The sequence below is a fragment of the Macaca nemestrina genome, chromosome 4 (assembly GCF_043159975.1).
Source record: "Macaca nemestrina isolate mMacNem1 chromosome 4, mMacNem.hap1, whole genome shotgun sequence".
NCBI lineage: Eukaryota > Metazoa > Chordata > Mammalia > Primates > Cercopithecidae > Macaca > Macaca nemestrina.
The window spans coordinates 179,074,469-179,091,172 of NC_092128.1; the positions used below are offsets into that span (position 1 = coordinate 179,074,469).

General features: G+C 44.7%; 1 protein-coding gene across 5 annotated transcripts in view; it reads right to left on the reverse strand.

The window, feature by feature from the left end:
* The window catches only part of LOC105472664 (SET domain containing 4), a 25,516-nt gene continuing 8,812 nt past the window's right edge, over positions 1 to 16,704 (reverse strand). For 4 of the 5 annotated variants that reach the window (XM_011726127.3, XM_071095689.1, XM_011726129.2 and 1 more), the window contains exons 5-12: positions 13,884 to 13,972; positions 11,053 to 11,482; positions 9,240 to 9,414; positions 6,626 to 6,707; positions 5,689 to 5,769; positions 3,265 to 3,388; positions 1,150 to 1,316; positions 1 to 1,026 (exon numbers count right to left, since the gene is read on the reverse strand). In XM_011726127.3, coding sequence (XP_011724429.2) covers positions 1,182 to 1,316; positions 3,265 to 3,388; positions 5,689 to 5,769; positions 6,626 to 6,707; positions 9,240 to 9,414; positions 11,053 to 11,482; positions 13,884 to 13,972 — 1,116 coding nt within the window. In that variant the 3' untranslated portion in view covers positions 1 to 1,026; positions 1,150 to 1,181. The remainder of the gene's footprint in view (positions 1,027 to 1,149; positions 1,317 to 3,264; positions 3,389 to 5,688; positions 5,770 to 6,625; positions 6,708 to 9,239; positions 9,415 to 11,052; positions 11,483 to 13,883; positions 13,973 to 16,704) is intronic. The other variant, XM_024790046.2, reaches the window with a different exon arrangement.

Here is a 16,704-nt window from a genome sequence, read left to right on the forward strand (position 1 = left end):
TTCAAGAAATCATGAGAAAGTTTTATTTTAAACTCTGCCTGCCTTCTGAGGCCAGCAGGCCCCATTCATTTGGTTTTGCTGGGCTCCAGTGAGAAAGGAATTTCAGCTCTTGGGAAGAATGAACCCTGGGAGGGTAAACAGGACCCTGGGCAACACTGTCTACGCAGTGTCTCCGGCATGGGCCTGAACAGGACTAGCAGCCCCTGCGTTACTTATGCAGGCAGTCCTGAGGCCACAGGCAGCTGAGAGCTGTGCAGGAAGCGCTCCTTTTCCCCACCCAGGGTCTGAGCAGGATCAAAACTCAAGAGTAAGAACAGAGGCCAAACCACCACCATGGTTTGCAATCAGCTGACCTACACTGAACCCCAGAATCAAGCAGACAGGCCCACCGCGGATGGGCCAGCTCCCCAGGTTGAAAGGCCTGCCCAGGACAGCCACCAGAACAAAGCAGAAAGGGCCACTGGCTAAGCCAGTCATTCTTCCCAAGTGAATAATTAGACAAGCGCCGCCTTGGGAGGCCAGGAGCATGTTTAGAGGACATTCCCTCCTCTTGGAAGCCCTGTGTTCCCCAGGGGACTCTTCAACGCCCACCTCAGTGCAGTCACACAGGGAACGGCTGGTGGCTGGGCCACCCTGGCGGGAACCCAGGACTACCTCACACTTCCCCACACCCACTGCCCAAAGCCACCCACCGCCAACCTGCCCCTTAACCCAACGGTATCAGAGCATCTTAAAAGCACAACCGCTAGACTCTGAGAGCTGCTGTGTCAGATAAGAAGCAGGCCCCGTGGTGACAGACCACACACGGACGCAGCTGGCTCCTGGCTCCCTGGCAGTCCGCCTCTCTCCTCACAGTTCAGCACTTTATTCGGAAGAGCATTAGACGTGCTATCCAGACAGCTTGTCCACCTTCACTCACAGCCTCACAGTCCCAGAACCTGTGCTGCCCCCTGCAGAAATCCTGCACGTCCTGGGGGCAGCCACTGCCCCAGGCCACGATGACGCTCTTCAAATTAACTTCTGTTTCTGTAGGAAAAGCAAAAAGAAAAGGATGACGTTCCTAATTGTTGAGTAGATGCCACTCTCGACTCTAAACTATATAAATTTAGTCCATCAAACCTTAGTCTAAAATGTGTGACTAACACCCACCAGAGGAGGTGACCAAACGCACTTTGGTGAAATCAGGTAAAAGCTGTTTGCAAACTGTGCAGGGTCTTGGCAGATGCCCTGAGAACCTTTAGCTCTTCCGTCCACAAGGATTCCACCAAAGTTAGTTGATTTATTAGGGCCTCTTTTTCATCCTTCATATGCGACACCTGAAAGATATTTTTTAATTATTATTATTGCAGTTATATATATATATCATAGAATGTATCTTTTTAAGTGTACGGTTTTTTACGGTTTTAAGTGTACGGTTTTAAGTGTACGGTTTTAAGTGTACGGTTTTTAAGTGTACGGTTCAGCAGCATGACGTATATTCGCACTGTTATAGATCCACCACCACTCTCCAGCTCTGGAACTGTTTCTATCACCCCAAACAGAAACTCTATAACCATTTATCAGTAATCCTGTTCCCCTCTTCCCCAAACCCCCAGTTACCTCTACTCCACTCTCTGTCTCTATGAACTTGCCTGTTCTAGGAACCTCACAGAAGTGAAATTATACAGTATTTGTCCTTTTGTGTCTGGCTTATTTCATTTCCATAATGTCTTCTACATTACAATCACTCCTTAAATCCCAGGCATGTTTTCATACAAATGAGCTGATTTCTCATTTAACTAAAACATTTACTAAATAAACGCATCAATGAGAAAAAATGCTTGAAGTCATACAGTAACTTTTACTTTTTACCTTTTTTACTTTTTACCTTTTAATAAAAGGTAAAGGCAAAGATATGGAGTCAACCTAAGTATTCATCAACAGATGAAGAAAGAAAGAAAACGTGGCATATATACCCAGTGAAGTACATTCAGCCTTATAAAAAAAAAAAAAAAAGGAAATTTTGTCATTTGTGACATGGATGAACCTGGAGGACATGTTGTCACAGGGCAATAAGCCAGCACAGAATGACAAATATTGCATGATCTCACTATATGTGGACTCTAAAATCATCAAACTCATAGAAGCAGGGAGTCAAATTGTGGTCACCAGAGGCTGAGGGGTTGGAGGGGGATTAGGGAGATGTTGATCAAAAGACACAAAATCTCAGCTGGACAGAGGATTAGTTCAAGAGACCTATTGTACATTGTGATGACTAGTTAGTAACAACATATCATGTACTTGAAAATTGCTAAGAGTAGATTTTAAGTGTTCTCACCACAAAAAAATAAGTATATGTGATCATGCATATGTTAAATATCTTCATTGAGCCATCTACAACGTATACATATTTTAAAACATCATGTGGTACACTATAAATACATACAATTAAAAATAAAGAGGCCAGGTGTGGTGGCTCATGCCTGTAATCCCAGCACTTTGGGAGGCTGAGGTGGGTGGATCACCTGAGGTCAGGAGTTCGAGACCAGCCTGCCCAACATGGTGAAACCCCGTCTCTACTAAAACCACAAAAATTAGCCAGACATGGTGGTGGGCGCCTGTAATCCCAGCTACTCAGGAGGCTGAGGCAGAAGAATCGCCTCAACCCAGGAGACAGAGGTTGCAGTGAGCCGAGATTGTGCCACTGTACTCCAGTCTGGGAGACAAGAGCAAGACCCTGTCTCAAAAATAAAATAAAATAAAAAGAAAAAATAAAGAAAAAATTGAGAGAAAAAGCATAGGGACAAGGTTAACAGTCAAAAATGGAGGCCGGACACAGTGGTTCAGGCCAGGCGCAGTGGTTCACACTTGTAATCCCAGCACTTTGGGAGGCTGAGGTGGGTGGATCACCTGAGGTCAGGAGTTCGAGACCAGCCTGGCCAACATGGTGAAACCCCATCTGTACTAAAAATACAAACATTAGCTGGGCATGGTGGCGGGCACCTGTAATCCCAGCTACCTGGGAGGCTGAGGCAGGAGAATCGCTTGAACCTGCGAGGTGGAGGTTGCAGTGAGCCAAGATCGTGCCATTGCACTCCAGCCTGGGCAACAAGAGTGAAACTCCATCTCAAAGAAAACAAAAATAGAGGTAATTACATCAACATTTATTTATTTAAGGGACTAAACAATGCTCTTATGAAATGCACTATCCCTAACAACATGTATAAAACAAGGAACTGCTGAATCCAGACACTTCTTTAAGGATGTCACATTCTGGAAACATACCTTTTGAAGCATAGCATTAGTCTCTTCCATGAAATAATAGCATATTTTCTGGGCTATGTCCAAACTTGTCTTCTCATTCGTATCTGAAATTACTTCCCCAAGAAGTACTTTTTTCCAGCATGTACTAGAACCAAAATGTTCCATGACACAATTTTAGCAGGCTCTCAAAAAGCAGACTTTTCTATTTCAATGCAACACATAAACTCCTTCTCCTATTTCTCCAGGAGCATAATACAACTCATTCCATAAGCAGACTCCCCAAACCTCCACGCCACTTGTAGCTCCTGTGTGGAAGCCGACCAGGTAATAAGAAAGGAGGAGGAGGAGCTGAGAAGAAAAAGCACGAGGGGTGGGTGCTCTCTGCAGGCAAGGACTGAATGTTATCATCATGACAAGCCTGTGTGACCCATAAGTGAATGAAGTCCTGCCCCCAGCCATGGGAACGAAGCCAGTGACAGAACAGGAGGGCGAGTCCACAGCCGAAAGGCAGAGGACTAAGGAGCAAAGGTGGGAGTTTTCCTTCTCTTCAAGTGACAGTCTGTCCAAAATAGTAGCAAACTGGGACACAATTCACAAAGCCAAATGCTCCGTGTCTGGAAGAAGGAATCTACAGCAAGCCTCTATCCCCATGCAAGTCATTCCAAAGCTCTACTACAAAGGCTCGTAGGAAATGGGGCTCAGTCAGCAGGCAGGGCCCACTCTGGCAGGTCTGCTGTGGCAGGTGCAAGGGAGCCACAGCAGGATGTGGAGCAGAGGTGGCAGCGCCAGACCTAGACACTAGAAAGAACGACCGGGAGAAAAGGATGGAGGACCGGATTCTGAACACCGAGAATCTGGAAGTGGAAGTGGCTTCCAAGGGGAGGAAAGATGGCTGCTGTGGAAGTAAACAGGAGCCCATTAGAATTCAGAACAGCTGGCAAGACACAGCCCGGAATAGTCTCAGAAGGCTTCAGCGTCAGAGATGACAGGTGAAATGAGTTCTCAGGAAAGAAAAAAAAAATGATTGTCAGGCATGGTGTTCATGAATAACCATTATCTAATTTAATCTTCACAGTTACCTAGCAAAGAAAGCATGATTATCCCCATGCCAGGGCTCACTCAGGAAAGTTGAAGCACCCACCCTAAGTGACAGACCTAATGAGAGGCAGAAAGAACTGCAAACACGCATCAGCCAGAGCCCACACATGTTTTCTCCACCACCCACTCAGTAAGCAGTAACTCAAATGGAAGAAAAGAGGCCTAAGGAAGACCTCTGGGAAACAGCCAGTTGTTGTATTTAATTTTAGGCTGAAGTGTCCAAAAAGGACTCATACCTTGTTGCCAGAAGGATTTAAAGAAGCTTACATGAATGCACACGAAATTAAAGGTAAGATGAATGAAGGCAGAAAACAAGACAAAGGAAGAAGAGGGGAGAAAAGACAAGACACAGCAGGAACGGGCCAGTGTGAAACCGCACGCCCTAACATTAGGTACATTTGGATGGACCTCAGATTTGCCTCTCAGTTTTCCAGCGAACAAGAAAAAGAAGGAAACATCAGTTAAAGAATTCATAGTATCTGTAAGATAAAAACACTCCATTTGCTAAGAATAAAAACAAAAACTATGTTTGGTGTTGAGACCAGGGAGAAATTTTACTCCAAAAGTTCCTAGAGAAAAAGAAGGAAGCAACATCATCTCATCCACAAGAAGAACAGGCATCACAGAAGGGGCACTGACTGCTCCCAGGCACTGTGCCTCATCTCAGTCAGGCCTCCCAACTGCTCAAGGACAGCCTGCACCATCTTCAAGAGGTTCTCCCTGGATATCTAGCAGCAGAAGGTTGAAGGCTGCTCTCCCTGCCAGGGACTCAGGCCGAAGCTGCCCCTGTACTGGGTACAGCACAGCTGGATGTGCCGACAGGTGGCTGCAGGGAGCAGGACTGACAGCAGGCAGGAACATGAGGGAGCCTGGCCAGGATGCAGACCCACACCAGGGGCTCCCCGACCTGCCTCCCCCATGGAAAAGTCCAGCTCTTCAGCCAGGCTTCTGGATCTGCCCCAGGGCAGGACCGACGTTAGGAGCTCAAGCTCTATTTGTCCCGGGCAAAACCTACCTACTCTCAGACTTTCCTCTGAACGGTGCCAATGCCCACACTTTCTAAAGGATTTCAGGTCACCAGTAGGAAAATATGAGTAGAAACAAAAAAATTATCAGAACTATGTATTCTGATTATGATTCTAAAACCAGAATTCCAAAACGGTTAAAACTGAGAAATGAAACATTCACTACATGGGCAAGTTACATAACAAAAAAGCAACTTCAATGTAGGACATTCCTTTTTCCTCCCTGGTTGGGTATCTGAATGCAAGCCAAAACACAAACAAACGCTCCAAAGTTATATCTAGCCTGTTGCCTCAGCTTAAGACCAACACATGTGAAACTTACAATTTTTCAGCTTCCAGACATAACAACTTAAGGGCTGTGAGTAGCCTCCAAGATGGTCCATCCCATCCGAATGTCAAATTTCTGAAGCAGAAAAACAAATAATGACAAATCCGTCATTTCAGTATTTCATGACCTCATAGCAAATGACTGAAGAGTCAAACACATTTTTAAAGGGGTTGCTAAATGTCATGTAACCTGCAATCTTGGTCAAAGGACAGGAGAAAATCAGTCTGCAAATACTTAAAAAGAAAGCCTAAGTAACAGAAAATTCTCTCCCCATTTTTTTTAAAGAGTAAACAGCTCTTTTGCAATAATTTTAGTAAGAAGCTTGAACATGAATGAGGGGCCTGAGGCAGGGCCCAAGGGCAGGAGTTCCCAGTAAGAGAAACGCTTAAGAACTGGAACTACCCGGGCATCCCACAGATGGCAGCCACCACTGCCAGGCTGCTCTCACACCATGGAGGGATCATTTCAAACTTAATTTCATCCAGAAAAGAAAATCCAAAAGGGAGAGCCTTGAACCCCGTTTAGCCACTTGGCATGGAATCACCTGGCTACCCACCTACCCCAAGAGCCTGCACCATGGTGCCAGGTGCCTGGGCTCTCCTGAGGGCCAGCCTGGCCTTTCCACATGACCACAGGGTAGACAGACTCATCCTGGGCCACCCATCAACACATGCAAGCTCTCTTTTGGTACTGTAATTTAATATTTCTAGCTTGTACCTTATGTCCCCAAAGAAGTTTCTTTCAACTGTCTTCTACTCCTCATGTCCTCCACAACATCAAGCAGTTTTACTGCACACAGTAAGTGCTCAATACCTACCCGTCAGCTGACACAGGGTCAAGAGGTGTCTCACCCCCATGGAAAATTTAACCCCAGGTTTTCCATGAACATTTCCTAAAGGAATAATTCTAAGAGGGAAAGAGAAACACTTACTCTATATAGCCATGATCCTTTAGAATAGAAATCTTTTTGTCCATCTGTTTATCTCTTGATGGAAGATATTTAACAAGTATTTCTATATTTAAAAAAAAATCAGACTGTTAGGGCGTAAATTTGGACGAAAGTATGTCTTCCTTCCCTTCTCAACTCACCTCCTTTCCCCTTAGCAACCCAGACATGCACAAACAATTCCACCTAATTCACAAGGAAGTCTACTCTTCGAGTCCAATTCAGTCACATCAGTACTGAGTCCCTGAAAGGTTATCAGAATTCCAAGGCTGGAGGACTAAACACGCATAACCTCAGCTCGTGCTCCCACTAAGTAAATCCACCAAAAACAAGCAGGTCATTAGGACATCAGCATGACTGTTGGAAAATTACAGTCAACAAAAGTAGAGGCCATGCAAAAACATGAGGAAAGGTTTACAATACTGAGCTTTTTCCAAACCAGAATTCAAAGTAGTCTGGATATTAGTGACTGCAACTACAAAAAACTTAAAGTAAATACGCACAAACTAACAAAGCTATTTGGAGAAGCAGGGTAATGAGAGATTTTTCTATTTTACTTTTAAAATGTAAATATAACTAAAATATAATTTTTGCTCAAATTAATTTATTCAACAAATGAATACTTCATGGACATCAATATTAAATTTATCAGGATTTTGAAAACATGAAGCCAATCTCAAAGCTGGTTTTCTAGCAGCAAGACCCAGTTTTTGCTTTTCTATTTTTATTTTGAGAAATCACATTATTATTCTGCCTTATAAGATGGAGTAGTAACAGCTTGGCCAAGTTTCTATTTCCAATCAAATCTATATTAAAAATGCATCAAATTATGTATTTAGTAAGTCTCTTGCCATTTTTTCATGGCCTAGAAAACTGCTTCTCTACTGTTTCACAAAGGGAAAAATCAGTCTTCTATGTACTCTTTTAACACTATATTTGGAATTTTCACATTTTAAGTGTAATGGCTAACTTACTATTTTAAAATAATAAAACTGGGCCAAGTACGGTGGCTCCCGCCTGTAATACCAACACTTTGGGAGGCTGAGGCAGGAGGATCTCTTGAGCCCAGGACTTGAAGACAGCCTGGGCAACATAACAAGCTTGTCTCTATCATATGAAAAAACAAAAATTAAAAATAATAATAGGCCGGGCGCGGTGGCTCAAGCCTGTAATCCCAGCACTTTGGGAGGCCGAGACGGGCGGATCACGAGGTCAGGAGATCAAGACCATCCTGGCTAACACAATGAAACCCCGTCTCCACTAAAAATACAAAAAAAATTAGCCGGGCGTGGTGGCGGCGCCTGTAGTCCCAGCTACTCGGGAGGCTGAGGCAGGAGAATGGCGGGAACCCAGGAGGCGGAGCTTGCAGTGAGCCAAGATGGCGCCACTGCACTCCAGCCTGGGCGACAGAGCGAGACTCCACCTCAAAAAAAAAAAAAAATAATAATAATAATAATAAAACCAGGTCAGGTGCAGTGGCTCACTCCTATAATCCTAGCACTTTGGGAGGCTGAGACAGGTAGATCACTTGAGACTAGGAGTTCAAGACCAGCCTAACCAACATGGCGAAACCCCATCTCTACTAAAATTACAAAAAGTAGCCAGGCGTGGTAGCGCATGCCTGTAATCCCAACTACTCCGGAGGCTAGGGCACAAGAATCGCCTGAACCTGGGAGGCGGAGGTTGCAACAAGCAAAGATCACGCCACTGCACTCCAGCCTGAGCAACAGAGTGCGACTCACTCAAAAATACAACCAATGGGCCGGGCGCGGTGGCTCAAGCCTGTAATCCCAGCACTTTGGGAGGCCGAGACGGGCGGATCACGAGGCCAGGAGATCGAGAGACGATCCCGGCTAACACGGTGAAACCCCGTCTCTACTAAAAAATACAAAAAAACTAACCGGGCGAGGTGGCGGGCGCCTGTAGTCCCAGCTACTCGGGAGGCTGAGGCAGGAGAACGGCGTAAACCCGGGAGGCGGAGCTTGCAGTGAGCTGAGATCCGGCCACTGCACTCCAGCCTGGGTGACAGAGCAAGACTCCGTCTCAAAAAAAAAAAAAAAAAAAAAAAAAATATAACCAATGATAAAACCAAAAATAATAAAACCAAAAACAAAAGAACATAGATGAAATCAAATGTCATCATGGCATCAACCTCCAGAAACAAGGACTATAGACTTATCTCTGTGATTAGCACAGTGTCTTACACACAGTAGGTGCTTAATAAATATTTTTTATTCATTGCTCTCTAATTCTATTGTCTTTAGTGCCAGTGCCAACATCTCAGTATAAAGATTTCCATCCTTTAATACTGTATTTATTTCCTTAGCAGTTTTCCTCTTCTTCTATTCTATATTTTGACCCAATGCAATGAAAACTTCTTAATTCTTCTTATCCTAAATATCAGTCAGAGCTTTGTTGTTTTTACTTCAACACTGAAATTACAGTCAGTAAGAGTAAGGCTAGGCCTACCTAGAAGAAAATTAGTGATGTGTATGTCAGTCTTATGGTTTTGATATTTTTATTAAAACTGAAAATACACATCTCCAACTGGGAAAAAAAATTATACAGTGTTTACGTTAAGAACAAAGTTGATTCCCACCTCTTGAGACATAAACACAAGCATGAGGATTATGGACGGAAACAAATCCATATTCCAGGAACAGCCGCTGATTATCGTGAGGGCCGTAACAGATGAATACCTCTTCATGCTTTCTCCAACGTGAAGTCGTTCTAATTTCGTAAGAGTGAGTTTCTTCATTAAATGCTGCTTTTACCTAGAAAGAAAAACTGTTAAAGGTTTTTTTTAAAGTAAGGTGTAAAACTACAAAAACTAATTAAGTTATTATGTAATATTAATGTGAGTCAAGTGCAGCTTTCAAACACCCATCAATAAATGTAACTATGCATAGGGAACATGCCACTTCCGGTTTCATCCACCTCGACTTCACCCTGTTGATGAGGGAGGGAGTCCTGCCCTAGGGCGCTGGGGATGGCCACACCACATCACCTGACACACCACAGATGAGATCATCAGCAGTTTATTGGTCACGTCCACTCATAGCCCAGGGAAGGAGGACATGGTGGTGCCAATAAACTTTATCTGTAAAAAGCTAGAGAGTAAACATGTTCAGCTTTGCCAGCCCTATGTGGTCTCTGTCACAAGTTGTATTTTTACCATCCTTTCAAAGTGTAAAAACCACTCTTAGCTCAGGGCTTTCGGGCCACATGCCCACAGGCTGTAGTTTGTGGTGTGGTCTTCCTACAGTAGACTATAAAATCATTGGTTTGGCACATAAATGCACCAAAAGTCCCAATAAAAATAAATTACTGCACTGGGGACAGACGGAGTTCCCATGTCTAGCATCCTATCACACTACACACCCCTGATATTATTTCATCAACATCAACCACAGAAACACTCATCTAATCCCAGGCTCCTTTGCTCCTGATTGTTAAAGATACTTCTTTCTACAAAAGTAACAAGCAGACAGCCCTTGTTCCTGGGCTAAGAAAGCAGAGCGGGAACCTCCCTAAGCTCTGATCTCATGTGGAGAGCACATGAGCTTAGCACGTGGGCTCACAAGGCATGACTGCTCTTCTCACAGTGGAGTGTCATGTAAAGGTGACAGCCAGGACACGGATCCCAGTCATGTCCCTCCACAACACACCCCAAAAGCGTTACAGGTGAGTCGACTGATGGACATTCTCCTGCTCTCCAAGCCAGGCCTCTACCCCTGCATGCCCTGCAAATAACACTCGTTTCCCAAATGAGCCACCTGGGGAAAAGGCTCGGGAGGATGCGATCTGTGACCACCTCCCAAATCGGGTTTCCTTCATTATTTCCCAGAACCCTTTCCCCACAAATACCCATCCATTCAATAAACATTTACTGAACACCTACTATGTGCCAGGCCCTGCATGAGCACTGGGGTGACAAAGAGGAACAAGGCAAAGACCCCATTCTCAAAGATTTCAGAGCTCAGTGGGAAAAAGATCAAGTCAGTCAGCGATCAGAGCAAAGAGAAAAGCTGTGACAGCTATAACACCAAGTTTAAAAGCGACAGGGCAGGAAAGCAGGCTGGGCTTCAGTCCTGGTCTTGAAGGAGGAACGAGGGAGAAGGAAGGAGGGCTCTGCACCACCTGCTGGGAAAGACCGGACAGGGGATGCAACATGAGGTTCTGTAGGCCTGAAGAGCAAAGTGGAGAAGATGGGCAGAGGCAAGCACTGCAAGAGGGACAGTGGGGTCTGGAAGAACAACAGGAGCCTCCTGACGGCAGGCCATCCCAACAGGGTCACCTGAAGCTGCCGACGCCTCTCCCTGTGGTGTCACTCACCATCTACAGTCACAGGTTCTGGGCAGTGGAAGCTTTCCTATCCAAATAGAATAGCTGCTCCCTTGTCAGCTTCTCACCTGGACACGTGGGCTATGATTCAGCAGGTCCAGGTATGGAGCGAGCGCACAGGTGTCCGGCTCTGCAGAAAGGCATTCCCGCTGCCTGGGCCTCAGGTACACGGCTCTGGTGTTGACGGTGCACCAAGCCCACAGCAGGGCACTGTAGCTGAAGATGCTGTCAACAGCCTCCACAAACAGAGGCTGCAGAGAAGAGAAAAAGTCTCTGGAGGAAGCAAAGAACTCCTGCACATGGGCTCTCTGCTCTTCAGCCTTTGCTTTTAACGATTTGGGAAGAAGGTTCACCACTTCCGGCTCCAAACAAACAGGGCAGGTATAGGCCTTGGGTAAAATCTCCAGGTAAGGCTTCCAAAGAGATCGGTCCCCAGCATGCTTCTCTGAAACTAAAAAGGTACACAGCGCCAGCAGAGGAGACGGAGGCGGCTTCCACCTTTGAAAATTAAAAGCCGGTTTAAAGGAATTACTTTGATTCAAAATATGAAATAAGCCAAGCAGTTTGTTTTGCTGCCAGAGGGAGTGTGTTCAAACTGTCAACACACTCAGTTTACTTAACAGACTCAAAAGAGTTCCTTCCTTCCTTCCTTAAGGCTCTTCCTCTCCGGGGGAGCACAGCCCCAGTGCCAGTGCTCTGAAAGAGCCATACTTACATGTCAGAAAAACTGACTCACTAGGCCAAGTTCCAGGTTTGTTTGCAAGAGATTCCTCGTTGCAAAAAAACCTCTTTGCTTCCAACTTGGTTCTCCAGTTACAAAGCTTTTGACCTAACTCCATTTGTCTCACCTAAATAAAGATATAAAATATGGTGGGGAAAAAATGGTGGAAAGAACAGAGACCTGCACCATCCGATATAGTAATCACTGGGTACGCAGAGCTATTTAAATTTAACCCTTAATTATTTAGAATTAAATAATATTTAAAATTCAATCCCTCAGTGAGATAAGCTATGTTTTAAGTGCGCAATAGCCATTCAGAGCTAATGGCCACCATACCAGACAATGCAGAAAAAACATCTGTCATTGCTGAAAGCTCTGTTGGAAGGCACCAACCTTAACCAAAATGGAATATGCTCATATACACTTGTGCAGTTCTAACGCTTTTATTCCTAAGTTTACCTGCTCTATTACAAATTATGTATCACAGTATTTTTATTTGTTTTGCACAATTGCCAATAAAAAGATCTCATGTTGCCTGAAGGTATTTAGAAAAAGTTTTCATCAATCCTTCAAGGTCCAGATTCCTATACTGCCATACATTCTACTCAAAATTTCAGAATGATTCAGAAAATGTTTATAATGACAGCATCCTTGCCTCTACACGGGCCTAAAAGACCTATTCACCTTCTTCCAAAAACATGCCAGGGGAAGAAAGTCCAGAACTTACCTAACAGTTAAGAAACAGTATATGCCAGGCACAGTGGCCCTTTGCCTATATCCCAGCACTTTGGGAGGCTGAGGTGGGTGAATCACTTGAGGCCAGGAGTTTGAGACCAGCCTGGTCAACATGGTGAAACCCCATCTTTAATAGAAATGCAAAAATTAGGCACGGTGGAGCATGCCTGTAATCCCAGCTACTTGGGAGGCTGAGGCATGAGAACTGCTTAAACCCAGAAGGTGGAGGTTGCAGGGAGCTAAGATCGCCACTGCACTCCAGCCTAGGCGACACAGCAAGACCCTGTCTCAAAAAAAAAAAAAAAAAAAAGAAAAAGAAAAAGAAAAAAAACAAAAAAGAAAAGAAAGAAAGAAACGGTACCCTCGTAATTTAGAAATCCCTTCCACTGCGGGTCTCTCACTCTGTCTTCAGAGATGCCCCAAAACAAAGGCCCAGCAGAACGTGTGCCAGAAAACAGTTCTCCCACATCAGCCTCCTCTCTTCTATACCCAAATAAAACTAATTCTTTCATAATGTCAACAGCTCTTCAAAGTTCAAGAAAAACTGAAGTACAGTAAGGGTAGAAATAAGAGAGAGTAACTTACATTTGTCAAGAGCTACTGTGATGGAAGAGAACAGGCTACTAAGAACCAAAGCACTCAGCTGTGATTTACATATATTATCCCATTTAATTTTTATTTCTTAGTAAGTGATAGATGGTGGTATCACACCCACACTCCAGGAAGCCTATTAAAAACCTTAAAAATGCCATTTACAGTGAATTAAGAACAAACTTTCCGGCTGGGCACGGTGGCTCACACCTGTAATCCCAGCACTTTGGGAGCCCGAGGCGGGAGGATCACGAGGTCAGAAGTTCAAGATCAGCCTGGCCAAGATGGTGAAACGCTAACTCTACTAAAAATACAAAAAAAAAAAAAATTAGCCAGGCATGGTGGCGGGCCCCTGTAATCCCAGCTACTTGGGAGGTTGAGGCAGGAGAATCGCTTGAACCCAGGAGGCAGTGGTTGCAATGAGCCAAGATCACACCACTGCACTCTAGCCTGGGCAACAGGTGAGACTCCGTCTCAAGAAAGACAGAGAGAGAGAGAGAGAGAGAGAGAGAGAGAGAGAGAGGGAGGGAGAGAGGGAGGGAGGGAGGGAGAGAGAGAGAGAGGAGAGAGGAGAGGAGAGGGGAGGGGAGGGGAGGGGAGGGGAGGGGAGGGGAGGGGAGGGGAGAGGAGAGGAGAGGGAGGGAGGGGGGAGGGAGGGGGGGAGGGAGGGAGGGAGGGGAAGAGGAAGGACAAACTTTCTAGAACAGAGTAAACTTTTCACATCATTTCAGGTATTTATCTGCTCTAAAAGGGACTGGGTATTAATGAATTATGTCTCAAGAGACATATTCGCCAATGACAGACTTTAAGGAGAAGCACTTGCACCAGGTAAGCATGTGTGTGGTCACTTACTTAGTAATGTATGCCCCTAAGTAGCTTCGAATCACTGTGTCCGTGGTGAGCAGGCAACTCTCAGGCAACGAAATAATCATCTGTCCCTCCTGGCCAAAAGGAAAGCAAAGTTGAGGATGCCTATGCTTTGGGAAGAACCCAGGAGTATGAGTCTGAAAAAGTCTTTGATCCCACAGTCACCTACCAAGAACCCACTATAACTCAACCAAAAGCCACCAATGGAGTCGCTCCCAACTCTGCGAGTCAGCAGATGCACATAAGGCTGCTCCAATGCCAGGTCCCACAACCCCAACAAAAATGAAAGCATTGACAGGCAGTCAACCCTTCACCAGAATGAGTGGTGGAAACATGTTGACAATTCAAATTATACTGTTTCTTCACTTTTTTTTTTGAGATGGAGTTTTGCTCTTGTCTCCCAGGCTAGAATGCAATGGCGCGATCTCAGCTCACTGCAACCTCCACCTCCCAGGTTCAAGCGATTCTCCTGCCTCAGCCTCCTGAGCAGCTGGGACTACAGGCGCCTGCCATCATGCCCAGCTAATTTTTGTATTTTTAGTACAGACAGGGTTTCACCTGTTTCTGCACTTTCTTATGCCAGGAAATAGTGCTACCAATAGCAAACAAACAGAAACTGTGGGGAAAAGAAAGAGAGATCAGACTGTTACTGTGTCTATGTAGAAAAAGGAAGACATAAGAAACTCCATTTTGATCTGTACAAAGAAAAATCATTCTGCTTTGAGATGCTGTTAATCTGTAACTTTAGGCCCAACCCTGTGCTCACAGAAACATGTGCTGTATTGAATCAAGGTTTAAGGGATTTAAGGCTATGCAGGATGTGCCTTGTTAACAGTATGTTTGCAGGCAGTATGCTTGGTAAAAGTCATCGCCATTCTCCATTCTCTATTAACCAGGGGCACGATGCACTGCGGAAAGCCACAGGGACCTCTGCCCAAGAAAGTCTGGGTATTGTCCAAGGTTTCCCCCCACTGAGACAGCCTGACATATGGCCTCGTGGGAAGGAAAAGACCTTATCGTCCCCCAGCCCAACATCTGTAAAGGGTCTGTGCTAAGAAGGATTAGTAAAAGAGGAAGGCCTATTTCCCGCAAGTCCCTGGGAACAGAATGTCTCGGTGTAAATCCAACTATTCGTTCTATTCTGAGATAGGAGAAAACCACCCTGTGGCTGGAGGCGAGATATGCTGGCAGCAATACTACTCTGTCACTCTTTCCTATACTGAGATGCTTGGGTAAAGAGAAACAAATCTAGCCTATGTACACATCCGGACACAGTACCTTCCCTTCAACTTATTTACGATGCAGATTCTTTTACTCACATGTTTTCCTGCTGATCTTCTCCCCACCATCACCCCGCTCACCCTGTTCTCCTGCCCCACTCCCCTTGCCGAGATAGTGAAAATAGTCATCAATAAATACTGAGGACACCCGGAGACCGGCGCTGGTGCAGGTCCTCACATGCTGAGTGTGCCGGGCCCACTGTTCTTTCTCTATACTTTGTCTCTGTGTCTTATTTCTTTTCTCAGTCTCTCATCCCTCCTGATGAGAAATACCCACAGGTGTAGAGGGGCAGCCCCCTTCAGAAACTACCCCCAAAAAATTGTATTCAGTGAAATCCAAGTGGCTAGGCAATGGTCTGCTCTCTACATAACCCACGCCTAGGAGCTAAAGAAAGGCCAGCATGCCCAACGTAGTAAGGATCGAATTCTACCACTTGCAAGAGTATCGTTCTCAGTGTCTCCCACTGAGATAGAACCACAGAAGAAAAATTCGATGTAAAGTAATAGAAAACAGTTTAAATAAACACAACATGATGAAGCCAGATGTGAGATTCTCCTTTAATTCTAACTGGCATCTAAGTTGGTTAAAAATCTCAGCCAAGCCCGGGCATGGTGGCTCACGCCTGTAATCCCAGAACTTTGGGAGGCTTAGGCGGGTGGATTGCTTGAGGCCAGGAGTTCAAGACCAGCCTGACCAATATGATGAAACCCCATCTCTACTAAAAGTACAAAAATTAGCCGACCGTGGTGGCAGGCGCCTGTAATCCCAGCTACTCCGGAGGCTGAGGCAGGAGAATCAGTTGAACTCAGGAGGCAGAGATGGCAGTGAGCGGAGATTGCGCCACTGCACTCTGGCCTGGGTGACAGAACGTGACTCCTTCTCAAAAAAGAAAGAAAAAAAAAATCTCAGCCAAAAAATCTTCCGGGATCAATTTCTGGTTTCCTCATCTGTAAAGCAAGATTAAGCTGGATGATCACCATGGTCACTTCCCATGCCAACATCCTATGATCTTATGGTTAGAAAATATTTGGGTAAATCTCTTTATCATCAAAATGCAAATTGTACACTTCGCTGTGCATTTCACTATATGTAAAATATGTCTCAAATTTCAAAAACTTTTGATAAAACAACCACATTTGAATGTACATGTGAAACAACTGCCAATTATTTCACGACCTAAACAAAGACTACCTGTAGTTACTGCTGCATACATGACATTTCTCATCCCCAAATTCTGCTACAGAATAAAGTCAATTACACTTTCCTCCAAAAATAAAAATACTGCATGACAATATGAAAGTACTTAATACTACTGAACTTCAAAATGGTTAAGATGTTAAGTTTTACGTTACATATATTTTACCACAATTAAAAAAATTTAAATGACGAAAACATTAACACAGCATAATAGAATTACAACCTCAAAACATACCATTCTTTATATATTGGACTTCTTGTGTTTGTGATTTTCACCTGTTTAGGAAACATAACCTGAATTCCCTTGCTGACTGTGTTTGCATTTTAA